This window comes from Phaethon lepturus, unplaced genomic scaffold, assembly GCF_000687285.1.
Source record: "Phaethon lepturus isolate BGI_N335 unplaced genomic scaffold, ASM68728v1 scaffold20543, whole genome shotgun sequence".
Classification (NCBI taxonomy): domain Eukaryota; kingdom Metazoa; phylum Chordata; class Aves; order Phaethontiformes; family Phaethontidae; genus Phaethon; species Phaethon lepturus.
In genome coordinates, this window is record NW_010531440.1 from 1 (window position 1) to 17,388 (window position 17,388).

The window sequence follows — 17,388 nt, forward strand, 5'->3', positions numbered from 1 at the left end:
GGCTCCGGGGCCTACGGCTCCGTCTGGTGAGTGCTGGGCGGGTGTGTGTGGGGGTGTGTGTGTGTTCGTCTGTCCGTTCCCTCGGCCCCTGCCCGGGCTCTCTGCCTGGAAACCTGCCCCGGCTTGTAGGGACCCATGGCGGGATGCGCGCAGGGCGGGCACCGCGGGAAGCAGAGCGAGGACAGCGGGGCTTGCTTGTCCTCCGGGGGTTCCTCTCCCCCCAGCTTTTTACCAGTCTCTTGCACGAAACGCTTTTCCTCCCGGTGTGAGAGCGGTAGCGCCGGGAAGCCGCAGCCTTGTCTTTGGAATGCGTCGGGGATTGCACCACATGGCAGGTGGCACTAAAACATTTTTGCAGGGGAAGATAATCACGTCCCAGCCCCCCCCGAATGATCTCATATGGACATACTTCACCGTGCCTCCTTGCAGTCAGTAGGTGGGGGGTGGAGAGGGATGGAGGCTGGCAAGTCCCCCGGAGCTGGCTTTGCAGAGCCGAGGGCCTGGCAGCCCTTGTCCCAGTTTCCTTCTGGACCTGAAGGATAGGTTATATTGGAGGCAATTATATTTTTAACTGGGAATCTGTTGATAGGCAGGGAGGGTAGAGGGAAGGCTATGGGGGCTGGTTTTGTAATAGTGGGTTTACAAGTATCGGTGTTTTCTTGGCAGTGGTCGATCAACATAGGAATATTGCTGTAGAATGTCGGAATTACTGTAGTATGCGCTGGGAGAGTAAAGTCCTGGTATGAGACCTGCAGAAATAACGAAGAGCTTGAAGATAAGAGTTTAGTTTTTAATGCTTAACCTAATAGGAACGAGGCATATGACAGGTTACACGTGCAAAATACAACACTCCCTTAATTTGTAGTTTCTCTGCTGAAGTATGTTGGATCATTAAACATAAATTAACTGGGCTGTGTACATTATTTAATCTTAAATACAAGGTTCTATTTGAATTGGTTTGACAGACTTCAGCAGTCGTATAGTAGAGCTGTATAAAAGTGTTCACAGATTACCGTGTCCTTTTATTAAGAAATAAATGTCTTCCACACGAGCATTCTGGTTTTTATTCTCTGTTCTTTGGCTCTGTCATAGTGTGATCAGAATTTTAAAATATGGATACATAAGGATTGCACATCTGCTCTGCTGCTGTAGTTGAGCAGGCATGCATACTTTTTCATTAACATAATGCGCAAAGTTATATTGTGAATATCACTTTTGTTGTATCTTGAGGAGGGATGCATATTGAACTCTACCAGTAAAGAAAAGGAGCTGTTTTGCATGTGATGCAGTTTTAAAGGAGTAAAGTTTTTGGCTGTTCTTAACCTACTGTTAAAAAAATTATTGTAAGTTCAGCTTAAATAACGTGCATTTCTTAAAACTGCTGTGCCTCAAGTGTGCAAATGCTTATATTTCATAAAAGACAAAGGGTGGTCAATTCTAGTAGCAAGATTAACCAGTGTACTTGCTGAGGTTTTTGTAAAATAGAAGGGTTTAGTTCTGGTGAAAGAAGGGCCTCACTGCTATAGCCAAGAAATACCCCCGTAAGTGCCACAGACTTACATAACTCCCCGAAGGTAATTAATTAATTTGCTCAATGGCTCGTCTGTTGTATTTTTGAGGTTGGCCCTACACCATCTAGCCCATTCCTCTTGCTTTCCCCCTCCCCACAACTTCCATTGTGTGTATGATACTTCCAAAGTTTGTTTTCACGACAGAGAACTAAAGAGTTTGCATCATGAATTTCCTGTTTTGCTGTGTTAAAACTTTCAAAGATTGTGCAACTGTGTTCAGACCAGATGAGACAATTCTGTATTGGAAGCAATTTCAGACAATGTGGCACATGAGTCTCTTTGCAGTCCATGTTAATGGCTTTCTGTATGTTCTTCTAAAAATATGTTTCAGAGAAGATATAGTTCAGAAAGGCTGGTGATACAGAAGGTATGTCAGAATTAAAAGAAACAAACTGCAAACAAAAAACCTTGCATATATATGTAATTTTATTAAGCTGCAGGTGGTGATGCATAGTATTTAGGATATTCCTGCAATGACTTGTTCCGCTCTCGGTCCCTTTAGAGGTTTTTCTCCCCTGTAAAAAGTTACCTAGTTTGATTTGAGACTTTTGTGTTTGGCGTACCTCTGTGTTGGGATAGTAAATTGCAGGGTTTTAACTGCCCTTAAACTGAATGGTTAAATGTACTTCCATGTAGGTCTACTGCATTATTATATGAGAATGTAATAAAATGCTCTGTTGTTTATTTAGTTGTCAAGATGAGGTATTTAAAAATGAGGAATTTCTAGGAAGTGTGTGTGTGTGGGAGAATAATAAAAAAGAAAGAATTAAGCCAGCAGATGAATCATTTTAGGCTATGGAGCTGTCTGCTGTAGGCTGCTTTAAATGTCTAATGCGACTATGACTCGGAACACCCTAGTATAAGAACCTGACTTTATTTTGTAGTCAGTGGATGGAGAGAGAGAGGCATTTTCTGCAGGCAGCTTAAGGCACTCAAGGTACGTGCTTAAACTCGGAGCGAATATTCCAGTGTTTTCAGAAGTATTGTGTGCAGTGTTGGAGGGAGGACGTTCAGACAGCCAACTTGGGTATTTTTCAGGATCGGTTTTTAAAAACTGAAAGTATGTGGAGATGCAAGTAGGGATTCAGTACCAAAACTTCCAGAAACATCCATATGTATCCTGACATTGTTCATAACTAAGTCATGTAACAATTGCTGTGACATCTGTTGTGTGAAATGCTGCTTCACTTATTCCTGCAACCGTTTTGTATATTCATACAACATAGTTTTTTGCACGAAAAGGGTTTTGCAGTGAGCTCTACACTAAAACACATGTGGGTTCCTGAAGTCTTGTAGCATTTCATGTAAGGAGAGGGGGCCCAGGCAGTGCAGCATCTTGCAGTGAGAAGTTGCTGAACGGAGATGGGCTCGGTTTAGATGGTGACTCGGTTTAGCTGGAGGATCACTTCAGTTCTTGTGGCTGCTGGAGGGAAGTCTCGGCAAGCAGCGTTAGTGCAGCCGGCTCTAAGCTAAGCAAGCAGATGTTTCGGTGATCTCGGCCATCAGTTTCTAAAATGCTATGAAGGTGGACTCAGTATGCTCTTAGGAGTTTACTTCGCTGCTGTATTTTTGCAGCAGTTCTTTGTGGTGTTGTGTTGATACCTTTGTAAAAGGAGGGTTTTGGTTGAATTGCTTTGCAGGCTATCTGTATTGCTTTATTTAATTTGTAAAGGAATTGAACAGCCAAGACTTAATTCTTCCTGAGAATATTGCAAAAGAATTTTTTAGGGTGGTGGTTTTTTTGCAGACTGTCAGGTTATATAGCCCTTCCAAAACCTGTAGTTTCTTCCCATTTCAACCCACAGTTTTACCAACACTGACTGTGAATTTCCTGGGTATTACAAAGATACTGAGGTAACTCCGCTCTTCTTAAATTAGCAGAAAAATACTGTGGATTTAAGAAATTCTAAAACATTAGACTCCAGAGGAAATGAAGTAACAAGCCTAAATATCACCTTTGTCGTGACAGTTCCTCTGTGGATTTATTTTATTTTACGTCTTTAGGCTTGCTGATCCTGTAGCAAAGCGTGCAAGTGCCTCCAAAGTTTGTATGCGCTTGGAGGGAGAGGTGCCTGCTTCTCCAGCAAGATGTGGTAGATAGGTGAGGAGTGATATGAAAAGAACTATAAAACTGAGTGGGATGAAGCAGCTGTACAGGTAGGATTAACAGAACACATGTGACGAAGGGGTGTCGAGATGGACATGCACAGAAAAGCCCTGAGCAGCGCTGTGAAAGCCAAGGGAAGTAGTTTGAACTTGATGGGTATTTGTATATTAAGAAATTAAAGTAGTGTGAGCACATCTGTCTCCCCTATAGGGCGATTTTTATTGCAACTTTCTTAGAAGCAGAAGCCAACGTAGCAGAGGAGAAGTAAGATTTACAACTTTTTACAGTGTGTTGGGAGGGTAACCGATTGAAATGCACGTATAGACTGAACTCAAAGTGACTGGTGTTAATGCTAAGCTGTCAGGTACTAAAAACTGTGTTTTGTTTCTAGGGATACATAAATTATCTCCAAAGGTACCACTAAAGAGGTTGAGTTAGTGTGAGTATTTGCATAGCCACAAGCGATGAGCAGTATACTATTGAGCAAAATAGTCTTTGCACAAAAATTAACATTCTGATTATCTAATGTATTGCACTCAAGTAATTTTGTGTGTACTTCAGTTCCTCAGACTACTTCACACGTTACTTCTAAGAAGATACAAGTTGAATCAGTGGCTAGCTTCTCTAGTGTAATTGTTTTATTCTAGCTCTTATATTCTATACTCAATTCGGGTTAGCTCAGAATTGTGGCTTTAGCTCACTTAGGCTGAGGTGGATGCAGTTCGTGTGCCATAGTACGATACTATGTAAGAGGTTAAAAAACGTGGAAACTGTGATAAACTCTGAATTTGTGCTGATCTTGTTTTAAAAGGGATTTAAAACTGTGGGTCATGATTTTTTTCCCAGTTGGGCTTTTTTAGCTGAAATATGATCAGTGTAATGCAGCTGTTTTAAGTCTGTGATGAAAGCCAGCTTAGTGTTCCTGAAAACCTTCTCCAGCATGACAGCTGTTCTGCAGCTCTGTGTTCTGTACTTGTGAAAACCATTAGGCAGTTATCTATATTGGCAGAAAATTACTCGGCATGCCTTTATCTGTAGGGAGATAGTCTTTAGGCCTCAAATATGACCAAACTTAGAATTCTTCTGACGTCAAGAGCAACTCTAGATTGGGAACGTGCAGTAATACAGAATTTTCTTTCCTGGGCTTGTGCACAATGTCTTTGTGCTACTTAAACAGTTTCTCAGTTCTGCTGGTTGTAATTCTCCTTGGAGGTTGTACGTCTTGCTACAGCAGGACGATGACTTGATACGACCCCAAAAATGTCATTAAAAAGAAGGTGAGATTGAATTTCCTTTGGACTCTGAAATAGCTTATGTTATGTCTGGTGGCTCTGAAATCTTCTCTAAAGAGACTCTTGTTGAATCCAAGAGAGAAATCTGACTGCGTAGCTGTCAAGGTGGTTAATGTGCAGGAGATCCCCTTCTTTTCAGGATGAAAGAGATACTGGTATGTGCTGCCTTTTGTACCTGAAATGTTTGAAAGCTGGTAAAGAGTCATGACTAATTCACAACAGCATGTGTTGAATTATGATGACTAATCTTATTTTTGCTTTAAGTCCTAGAAAACACCTTGAGTATCATTAAAATATTGTCATATAATTACAGCCTGAATTAGGTATGTTTGTATATTGCAAAATGGTGAACGTGAAGCTTAAAAATAATTGAATTCTGTGTTTCATGAAGTGTTGCAGCTTAAATATTGGTAGTCTAGTGATCAAGAAGACTTGCTGAGGATCATTCGAAATCCAGATGAAAAAATGAATGCTTAATGGTGGCTTTTGTCTGCCCGTGCTGAGGTGTAAAGGATAACTCAGGTGTGGAAGTGGTTGATCATGGGCATTCTTTGAGACAGTACAGTGTAGCTTGAGTAATAGCTATGACAGTTCGGTGCTTCTGTGATCTTCTGTCTAGCTGTATCTTCATATCTTTTCCAGAGAGCTCTTTCCGCTGTGCATGTGCAGGTGGCCCCTTTATAGAGAAGGAGATGCTCCTCTCCCATCATGGGTTTTTCCGTTCCCTTGCAGGACCCAGGAGAAGGATTGCTGTTCGTAGAAACAAGCCTGTATTTTGTTTTCTATTTCTCATAAACCTCATGTAGCAAGTTCCTTGGAAACTGAAGAACTTTGAGATGAGTCTTTTTGCAAGTTAATTCCAGTTAGTTGCTTTAAAAATAAATGACATTTTTTCAGATAGCTTCTTTGGCCGGGGTTGTGCATTCAATTGTGGTTTTGTTCTAAGACTGCTTTTGTGATTGGTTTTGAACTTTCTCTTAGTTAAGCTGCTTCACACTTCACATTTATAAATATACAGCTTTCCTTTTCACTTGATGTTTATCAAGAACTAGTGCATACTCACTTTTAAATGGAATCAGGAGTTTGCCCTGAATCAAAATGCAGCAGGAAAATAAACAAATATTGTGCCTCTCTGACTTTCTCCATTCCATACTTTCCCCTTGTTTGTTGTCTTGAATTAAGTGTAACCTTGATTTCACATCCTCTCTTTCTTTTCCTCCTTCCTTTTTGACAAACCAGAGCTGTTTTAGATAAGAACATCAAAGAGGAGAAGAAAGAGGAGTAATTTAGTTCACAGCTAAATACCTACATTTCTTTAGTTCCTCACCTATAAGCTTTAAGCTCTGGAAGATTTTATGCAGTGTATCATAAATTTAACATAGCTCTTCCATAATTTTATTGCCATATTTAAGAGTACAACTGGTTTTAGACAGAAAAATCATAAACACTTTTTTTTTTTCTATGAAATTTCCCCTTACTGTGTGAACAAGACTTATCTTGATGTAAACATTTTCTGTAGAAACTACCAGTTGTGTAAATATGTGGGGATTTTGGCTGGGGGTGCGGGTTGTGGACCAGAATGCCTAGAGATCATTTTCACTGCAGAAATGGAGAAATGGGGTTGCCTGTGACTCAATGTCCAGATAGTCACTATCTGGAGTTGCGAAATGTGCATTTGAAGGTGTTTATAAATAACTCATTTTGATAATTTGATTACTTTTTATTGTAGTTCTGCATTTGACACAAAAACTGGGTTGCGTGTGGCTGTAAAGAAGCTGTCCCGACCATTTCAGTCTATCATCCATGCCAAAAGGACCTACCGAGAGCTACGGCTACTTAAGCACATGAAACATGAAAATGTAAGTGGAAGGGGACGGTATGAAGGGTTGGTCTAAAGTTGGACTATCCAGTGAGCATCCAGCATGACTGTATTTAAGAAACTGGTTGCATGGGTTTTTCTAACACAAATACAAAGCTTGCAGTAGTCCAAGGGATTATCGTTGTAGAAAAGCATTTACATTAAAAAAAAAATAACCAAACCAAACAAACCAAAAACCACAGAATTAATTTTGTATTAAAAAGTCTTAATACATCCTAGAATAATCTGGAAATTACTGCTGAGCAGGTTCATGCTGTCTTAAGGATTTAGGACACGGGTGATGTCACTTACATTCTCCTGCTTGCTTGCTGTAGCTATGTTAAGAATTTATTTAAAAACAAAACCCAAAATCTCAAAGTTTGTTTTTGGTGTTTTCTGGAGGGTTTTTCATATTTGTTTGTTTTGGCTTGCCTGTGTCAGAAGGGTGTGGAGTAGATGTTCGCTAGGTTCCTGTTGGTAAAATAGGGAGGAAAAAAGGGGGTGGTGAGAGTGTGGAAATCAGATGGCTTTTCATACAAGCCATCCACTTAAATCATCAACAGCGAAACAAAATAGGATGTGACAAATGTTATGTTGAACTATTTTTTGATATAACCTCCATTTGGTATAGAAAACGGTTGGTTGACCAGTTCTCTGTGTGTAGCGTTAACACACCAACGTACTTAAATTGCATGGTGTTTGGAGCAAAAAGTCTCATAACGTGCCCTCTATAGAGCTGTCAGAATGTCGAGAGGAAAGGAAGGCCCTTGATTTCTTTTGTCCAAGAAAACTTGGACTTAGCAGAAGGGAAATACTGTGTTGGAAGTGAGCTGAGCAAACCTATGACCTTTATCTAGCGCAAAAAGCCAAACAAGCCTGATTTCATTGGAAGGTTCTCCCTGGATGGTCCGTTCAGAACTTCTTTTGTTGTGGCAGTGGTGGTTGTGCGTTGTGGCTTCTAACCACCGCAGTCAGCAGCTGGTATCCCGTAAATCTTCTGGCGTTTTTAGTGTGGCTAACGTAATTGGAACTTCTGGTGCATGTATGTACTATTGTCAACAATTCTTCCTCAGTGTCTCTGTATGATACCATTGTCTCAACAGTAGAGGTAGCATTTGATCCTGCTTAATATCCATCCCTTCAAGTTTTTTCTGGACCTTTTCGCATAGCTGAGATATTCTCCAGACAGGAAAGCTTTGAACATCTGTTAACAAAAATGAAATAAAATCAGCGTATCAATCCATTTTGTCTAAGCTAACAAGACTAAGCAATGAAAATGTGACTGACTGGTGCTACAACAGTTCTGTGTCTGGCATTCATTAATATTTTTGGATTAGTATTGCAAAGAGCCTATGTAGCTTTAACAGTAAGGGGTAGAAGGAAGTTAAGTTGTTTATATATAGAAATATTTATTATCAGTTCATCATAGCGTCATCTATCTGTGGGAAGTTTATCTAGGTTGTGGTTTAAAAATCCTGCAGATGCAGAGATGTTCAGAGCCAGTTCAGGCAGGCTTAATTAGTGCTAGTGTCTTACTATTCAGATCTCAGTTTGGAAGTAAAACACCTGGTTTTACGTGGCACAGAACACACAAATCTGATAGGTATGGTGGTTGAAGGGGCTTGAGCATAGGATGGTTTTCTATATCTCTTATCTAGTCTGGTTCATGATGATCTTGAGTAAATAAATGGACCTGCAGAGCACTTGAGTGTGTCTGCATTGTATTTTTAAGTCCTAGGAGGCCTTGTTAGCTTGCATAAAACACAATGCTGAGCAGATGGAAGAGCAAATGGGTTTGTTGTCATATGAAACAATTCATAAGCTCTGTGACATCCTAAAATGTTGGAAGGGGAAAGCAAGAGGTTAAGAGTTGGATTCTGAATCTGTTGGTGTTCACACTTCTTACGAAGTGAGTCAGTGATGCACTGCAGAATAACTGTATTTAAGTATTTGTGAAACTCGATGAAAGATATGGGTAGTTTGATACTGTGCTTTACGGTGCAGCAAGATGGAAGTGATAAATGAAAAAAAAACCCTGAAGTCTAGATAGCAAAGTGAGTTTTTGTCTTTCCATACTAAAGTGGATGGATAACGTTGAATTTTTCTGTAAAACTGATATGGAAGGGTCCACTGGAGAAAGAAGCTGTAAGCATGAGAGTTATTATACAAGATGGATCTGAATGGTAGAGTTTGAAGATGATGTCTGTCTAGAAATGGAGTTGCGGCAATGTATATCAAGAGAGGCAGGAAAGCATTCTTTCTCTTCAGTTTCCTCAATAAAATGTAATCTATAATATATGATACAGATTAGACAAGCTTTTATTTCCTACCCGCTTGCTCTCTTTTCCAAAAACGTAGTCTAGGTTTCCCAAAGATTTTGTCTTGATAATTCTCTGCTTAAAGGTAACTCAATTGAGTGACATCCTTGAGGAGTGTAAACAATGGGATAAAAAGGATGGTGCGAAGGGGGACACAGGAATCCAACTCCTGGTTTCATATGCACGCTTGAACCTTTACTGAAGTTGCTGAAATGTGTGTGATGCTTTGGTATCTGAGACAAGTGAGACGCTGACTTGAAAAGGAAAGAGGAGTTTTTTGGAGGTGGATGAAGAGAACCTGTGTCTCTATCTCCTGTATTCGTAAAATAAAATACTACTTGCTTTCAAGAGAAGGAAAATAAGGTTAAAAAGCGAATTTTGGTGAAAAATAGAATAAACTTCATTGACCAGATGCATGCTTTTCTTTTAAAAATTCTGTAAATGACCTAGAAGATAATTATGGGATAATAAGGTGTAGTTCTTTTCCGCAAAGTAACACATGCATGTCCTTTTACTCTGTACTGATAGAACAGTTTAGCTGTAAAATGAAAGGTGGAGTAGCTGCTCTTCAGGCAGAAAATACAAATGACAGTGTGAAGCTGTCAGCTGTTTGTGAAAATTGGGTCCTCACAGTGTTGCACTGTTTCCCTGACTTACTTTCTAGTGTAGTCATTATTATTCATTGCTTGTGTTACAGATCCTTGAATTTTTCTAGCCATTACTCAGTACAAGTGAAACAAATAATAGTCTCTCAATTCTGATTTTAGTATGTAGTCAACAGTATAACTAAGAATTGAGCAGGAAGCACACAGTTTTGTCTGGGGTTTTTTTGTTGTTGTTGTTCTCATCCATTTATTTCCTGAACAAGCTTTAGTTGGCATGTGAAATAAGGTATTCTAAACCAGTGTTTACACCTGCCTTTTGTTATGGCTCCCATTTGATGCTTTAAGTGGATGGCTGGTCTGAAGAGACAGCTGTATATTTTTAACCTTAATTTTTGTTTTTTTACACAAGAATTGAACGTTTGTTTCTGAATTTGTCTACATCTGAATGACTCATGTAGTTGGAAATGAAACATCTACTGGAATGAGTAGTTTCTGTTCCACAAAGGGTCTTAGTAACTGTATGATATTATACTATGAATGTATTTCACAGCTTTTTCATTTTACCGTTTCCTTTCTAGGTGATTGGTTTATTGGATGTGTTCACCCCTGCCAAGTCACTAGAAGAATTCAATGATGTGTAGGTAACTTCTCTGAAGACTGCAACAGAACATCTTTTTTTATCTTCATTGCACCTCCCAGATTGTTACAGAAATACTTATCACCTTAATTTGTCTGCCATCATTCTCAAACAATTCTGGATTCTAACACAAGAGATACTGGGATATTCTAAACTATTGCATTCATCAAAGTTGTTCACTTCTGTTTTATTGACCAGCGCTGTAGGAGTCAGTGTCCTAATCTGCTATGTTATTTAGTGTCTGAACTATATTTCATTCAGCAACACGCTTTGGGACTGATGCTTCGTAGGGAAATTTTATCCTAATCCCGTTGAAGGGATTGCTTCATAGCCTATGCGTTTCCTTTGTTCATAGGTACTTGGTGACACACCTTATGGGAGCAGATCTGAACAACATTGTGAAATGCCAGAAACTCACAGATGACCATGTGCAGTTCCTCATATACCAGATTCTTCGGGGACTGAAGGTACTTGCACCTGTCCTACCTGAATGTTGATAGCTCATCGATGGGCGGTGGAAGTTCTTGATGAACGTCATCTCCTCAGAGATTCGTATGAGTTCATATTGGGGCTTCTGTAGCTTTCCTAACCTATCGTAGGATAACCTGTTGTTATTGTTCCTTCCCTTCATAGCTCTTTGGAGCTCTGTATCAGTAAAGCTATGTTATCATTTGAGAAGATACGTCTATATGTTCCCATGGGCAGAGTCTGGAAAATTATGAAGTATGCTGCTCTCTAAGCTGCTCTGAATCTTCCATGTCTTCAGTTTTGTTTACTTTTGTTCCACTTGTGGCAGCAGTGCTCCTGGGTGTTCATAAGGAGAGGCAAAATGAAACACCTACCTACTTGAAACCCATAGACATGCACTCGGTTCCTTCCACAGACAAGCTGTAGCGTTTGAATTGTGTGGGATGGGGTAGGGCAGTGTTGTCTAATGAAGAAATGAGAAGGAGGCTACTTGGACTGTTATATAAAATTTGTCATCTTACCTTACAGTACATCCATTCAGCTGACATAATACACAGGGTGAGTATTTATCCTAAGATTGCTTCCTGTACTGACCAATGTCTTTAAAAAATGTAGTGCAGAATCTTACAATGTAGTACCTATAGAAAAAGAAGTTTTCTGAGAATTCTTTCAGTTAAACAGTCAAAAGGTTAAACATGGGAAGTGGTTGTCAAGATCCATAGTTTCTGTTCCTGCCTGTGTTTGGCTTGTATCTTTGTGCAATAGGTTCTCTATTTGTTAAATATACCTCTACAGCACTGGTGTTGCAGTAAGCCTTTATGTGTTTTTGCCTATATGTGACACCTCTGAGGACTAAAGAAGAGATAGCTGACTCCAGGATAAAATAATTTTCCTGAGTATGGAGCATTGATATTTACGGCCAGTTAGAATCTATTTTCTATCTGTATTTACATTTTTATCTACTTTAGACTTGTGAAACAACATATATACCACTGTTAATGCTGATGTTTAATTTTTTAGGATTTAAAACCTAGTAACCTAGCTGTAAATGAAGACTGTGAGCTAAAGGTAACGTAATCACAAGGTCTGATAGGTTTGACTGTGATTTGGGTGAATGCCTTGTGGATGTCCCTTGGAATTAAAGGGACAAAATAATTCCTTATGGAAATACTTCTGTGGCCCAAAGTAATAATGTCCTTCCCAGCTGTAAGGATGGTTTTTCTCTGTATCTGTTCATGTGTTTTTAATGTATCATCATGAAAGTGAAGAGTTAACAGCTTTAGTCTGCGTTTAATTCTTTTAGAGAGAAATTAATGCTTAATTCTTGATTCTGATTGAGTCTTACGCTGTTCTAGGCTAGTGTCTTTTAACAGGTTGTGAAATTTAGTTTCATAATCTGCTTTTGCAGTTGCACCACCTCTCTTCTACCCAATCCAATAGCTGCCGAATTATTTGCTCTAACTAGTTTGCGTTGTTCTGCTGCAGTAGTTGGTAGATGTCTTTTCTGTTCTGTAGATCCTGGATTTTGGTCTGGCCCGACACACAGATGATGAGATGACCGGGTATGTGGCTACCCGGTGGTACAGGGCTCCTGAGATCATGCTGAACTGGATGCATTACAACCAGACAGGTAATGCATTCAACTAACACATGGCTTTTCAGTTCCTGAATTGTGGGGGGGAAATAAAAGACGTGGTTGTCATTTGTATGTGCTCCTTTCCATTTGATCGCATAAGTTGGCAGTCACAGTCATTACGCTTCAGTAAGGGTGATGAAAAGAAGGAAGGCACAGAATTAGTATTTGAACCACAGTCTACCGAATGCAAGTGAAGAATCATTGTGGTAGTATTCACAAGACTACTTTAAACTTGAAGTTGCAATCAGCAAAATGTTGTCAGCACTTATCCCTTATTTTTCCTAGCACAGTGGTTTTTAAAGTAATGAATGGAATGTATCTGGATGAGGGGAAGCTGCTGGGAATATGCTGAAAAATGTTGGGAATTTGTGTGAGAAGTGTGAAGAAATGCTAAAAAGTATATAAAAATCTCCCTTCCTTTCCTCTCTTCTTAGCCACTTCTTCACAGTTCTATCTTCCTCACAGTTTCCAGTATCTTCTCAGCAACACACCGTGCTTCCCTACAGTACTTCCAGATAAGGCACAGAGAAGAAAAGCAAATTCTGAGAATAGTTCTTGTACAGGAGAGCATATAGATTAAAGAAAATAATGTGCTACTCTGATTTCATACCTCACTACTTTTTCTTCTTTTCTCTTTTCTTCTTGCATGTATATCTACTTGCCTTGTATCTGTAGTATAATAGTTGGTGGTTGTTGAGGTAGAATTTATTTAAGGCCATATGCAAATTCATTCCTCAGAGCTGTCTTGAACAGGTTTCTTCCTCTTTGAGTGTGTAGATTCCTCCCCAGCTCGTTGGCGTTCAATGCATGTTATGCTCTGGAAGGAAAATTTGCCTGATCTAGTATTCTGTTATTTGGACAAGTCTTAGATGACGTAGTTATGGAACAGCATCAGTTAGCTTGCAGTGTGTCTCGGATTGTTCCAATGCCATAGGACTATTTAAGGATAAAGTTGTTTCTACTTGTTGGATAGAGTGATTCTGTTGAGACTATTTTTCTGCATTATGTTGTTTTGTTTATTTTATTTTGTTCAGTTGATATTTGGTCAGTGGGATGCATTATGGCTGAACTGTTGACTGGAAGAACGTTGTTCCCTGGTACAGACCGTATCCTTTAAAAGTAATATATTTTTCTGAAATTGAAGTTAGAGATCTGCACTTTCACGTACTTCACAAGAAAATAAGTTCTGGGTTTGTTTGGTTGTGGGGTGGGTTTTTTGTTTGCTTGTTTTTAAATTTAATGGCTTCTTTTACTCACAGTATGATGAGGTGAGTTCTTGATTTTGCTGCACGTGAAACAATCACAATGTGCAAGAAGGCAAATCTGTTCCTCTTTATTGTTTATTAGCATCACTAGAATTACTCACGTTTGTTTCTGGGACTTACTTTCGTTTAAGTTTATTTAAATTCATTGCTCTTTGAGTTTGTAGAAGGTAACTGCATGGAGTAGGCTGTCTGCTATGAATCCTCTCACGCTTCAGGTTTCCAGCAAATGTGAAGCATCCCTTCTGGCCTCTCTTCTGTATCCCAGTGGTGTGCTGTGAAAGCAGTGGGTTTGCAGATTCTTTAGTGCTGAAGATCTCATTCCAAATTGCTCTGAAATATTTAGGTTCTGCATCCATGCTTGAGTGTAAACAGGTTGAGCCGTCTTTTACTGTATCCTTGTATTGATGTGAAAAATCAAGCTTGAATAACATCTTTTCAAAATTTAGCTGCACCAAAGGTGGACTGGGTAGGACTCTTTGGCAAATTCATGAGAGTGCACTTTGTGAGAGTTGGTCACGATTTTCCCCAGGAAATTAGAACTGAGACTTGATGCAAATTGTTATAGTTACAACTTCTGGTCAGCCATGCAACATAGAGGGGTAGTTTACTACTGGCAAGATTTTTCATAGCCTAGAAATCGGATTTTATTTGTCAGAGAAAATTACATTGCCCACCTTTTAACAAAGTTTATTCTTTCAACCACAGTTTTATTTTAATGACTTTTATTAATTTATTAGTGTTTATATCTGTTAATGCATGTATGTTAGCATTTGATTAAAAGAAAGCTAGCGTTGGAAGTGCTGGCCTTCTGTGTACTATTACTTCTGGAAAGCATCTAGATTCTAAAACTCTTTGGTAGGGGGAAAGCTGTCATTCCAGTTTTGACAGTGTTTCATCTCCCTTTTCAATGTGCTTCAACTTTACCCTTTTTTCTCTCTTTCTGCCTGTCTCAGTCTCATAATATCTCTCGAAATTTGTGGAACTTGCTATACTTTACTGTTCAGTTATCTCTGCTGTATTTTTCTGTTGTCAGGGACAGAAGCAGAACTAACATGAAAGTGGCTCAGAAGCTAGAAGAAAGTTACCATACTTCTAATTGGCTGATTTAGCACATATAATTTAGTTTGAGCAGATTTTGTTTGTTCCTGTAAAGAAAAAATGAGAAGCGAGACTTGTTGATTCAAACAAAGCAAAAGTCTTTAAACTGTTGCTGCCATTTAACCCTAGTAATACTTTAGATTTTAAAAAAATCTTGATAGTTGCATGTAAAATATTTGCTAATAGGATTTGCAATATGTAAGAAATGCTTCACAATGTCTTCTTTATGAATTGAACAAAACAGTTATCTTCCAAGCCTGCGAAGTTTTTTCCCCAGCTGCGTTCTTAGCTGTGAATTATAGCCAATAACATCCGCAATGCAAAATAAAGTTTACTTTTAGGATCTCAATTGTTTGCTTTGTCATATTAAGTTACTTTACTGATTTATATCTCCTAGCACATGCTTGTGTTTCTTTACCTTAAATGCTCCATTTCTTTTGCAAATGGTAGTAATGCTTTTGAATTAAATGACTTTTCCGTTCTGAATTTGTTACATTTTAAGAAAAATAAGGCCCAATCCTTTCCCATTGTAGATAAAATTTTGTAGTACTATAGTTCTTACAGTTTGTGTGTATGGTTCCCCATTTTAAGTAACATATATGCTGTTTGATCATGAGGTTATGTACTATAAGGGGAACAGGGTTTGCAGTTACGAATCTTGTTTGTGCGTGTAACACTCATCCGAGGATCTAGAAAGGCACCAAGCTGTCAGCTTTCCCTCCAGTTTTGCTGACACCTAAAGACAGCAAGCAGAAGTAAGATAACGGTGGGTTCTAGCTCCTTCGTGTCTTGGAAGGCTCTTTGAAATCTTTATATATGCATAATTTTTGCAGAAAGTTTTAGAAATTTTCCAGAGGTAGATCCTATTGGGTACTTCTGGGCTCTTAATTTTTTTGTGCCCACAGATTTGCTGAGGCCTGTGTTCCTCCTGCAGTGTCACTTTACAACTGCTGACTTACTGACTTTGCAATTAATATTAACATGCTTAATTCAAGGTGTATTTACTGTGCTTCCAGTAGGCAAGGATATAGTATATCCAAATCCACTGCAGTTCTAGGGAATTCACTTTGCAGTTGGAGGCAATGTGGCTATGTATTCTGTGCGTTTAGGAAGCTGGAAACCATTCCTGTTTGACAACTGAAAACTTACATTCTTGCTTTTTGGTATCAAGACGTTAATTTTCTCAACTATAGAGCTTCACATGTCCAAAATGAAATAGATAGCAAACAGAATAGGTAATGCCTTCTCAGGATGATCATCCTCCTTTTCAGATGGTTCTCTTGCTTTGAAATGTTGGCCCCTTTCACCAAGGATTTGGCAGAAATGGTGTGATGTTATTTCCAGTCCATCAGATATTTCTTTATATGACCTGGAGATGCATATATTACTTGTTAAGGGGCTTCAGTACAGGCAAGCTGTACAGTTAATTTAATCTGGTAAGTAATACATTTGTATTATCAGTGCTGTCTATGATGATTATGCCACTGATAAACTAACGCTGAGTTTAGTTTTTAGGTCCTTCAGAACTTACCTGTAGAGATTCTGAACATGGCTGTCATTCACTTAAGGCAAGAATTGTAGATACTCTTAAAAAAACCCAAACAACATAACAAACCAAAACTGTGATCAATATGGGCTTAGCTCTGCAGGATTGTTACAATATCCTTGACTTAAAACTGAATGTAAGCTAATTGAATTGTTCTTATTGTAATCTACGGGTGGAAATATTTGGATGAAAGATGGATTTCTAATATTGGTAACATCTTTGCCAGGAGGTGGCGAAGGGGAGCAAGATTGTGGGAAAGACTAGTCAGAGCCAAAAAAATTGAGGTAATGAAAATCATAGTCCTTTGGGCTTTTAATGTGAGGCATAGCTAGAGGCTTTCTTGTTGTTATTGTTGTATCTGTCTTATGCCAAGATCAGTTTCTGTTAAACATGTATATTCTTAATTTGTTCACAGCTCTTGTAATGTGAATGATTCATACAAATAAGTAGGAAAGTTGGCTTTGTTTGACAATTTGACTTGCATAAAGTGATGTAAAGTACAAATAAGAATATCTGGAATGTTTTGTACTAGTTTAGCCAATTTTCTTTTTCTGTATGTGTAAGTTGACTGTATTTCCTTTAAGCTCTGATGAGTATTTTTATTACAATTTTTACTCAGTAATACAAGACTTCCATGATAACTAACCAGCCTGAAATCACATATTCTTTTGATACATCTTATTCTTGCTTGTGGTGGCAGCTAAAACAACTTCTGAGCTTTGCTTGGCCTGGATAAGCTCTTACAATCTTGCGATGCGTGCTGCTGATGGTGACGGCAGGTTGTTTGCTGAATTTTAGAATTGCTGAGGCTCATCAGTCGTTGGGGATACCTTGGTGATGGCGTTTGGGGTTTGCATGCTGCGCTTTCCTTCTCCATGCACATGTGTGTTACTTTTCTTTTGCTTTGTATTTACCAAGTCTTTCCTGTCTTTAATTGCTTATGGCTTTTTTTTCTTGGGCGGGGGAGGCCCTGTAGTTTAATGAAAG

At 38.9% G+C, this 17,388-nt stretch overlaps 1 protein-coding gene across 1 annotated transcript in view; it reads left to right on the forward strand.

Annotated features, from left to right (window-relative positions):
• Positions 1-3: 3 nt before the first annotated feature.
• The window catches only part of MAPK14 (mitogen-activated protein kinase 14), a gene marked incomplete at its 5' end in the record, with an annotated part of 23,663 nt that continues 6,278 nt past the window's right edge, over positions 4-17,388 (forward strand). The window contains 8 exons of the mRNA XM_010284571.1: positions 4-26; positions 6,700-6,829; positions 10,330-10,388; positions 10,744-10,855; positions 11,385-11,414; positions 11,877-11,924; positions 12,372-12,486; positions 13,527-13,598. Of these exons, the coding sequence (XP_010282873.1) occupies positions 4-26; positions 6,700-6,829; positions 10,330-10,388; positions 10,744-10,855; positions 11,385-11,414; positions 11,877-11,924; positions 12,372-12,486; positions 13,527-13,598 (589 nt within the window). The remainder of the gene's footprint in view (positions 27-6,699; positions 6,830-10,329; positions 10,389-10,743; positions 10,856-11,384; positions 11,415-11,876; positions 11,925-12,371; positions 12,487-13,526; positions 13,599-17,388) is intronic.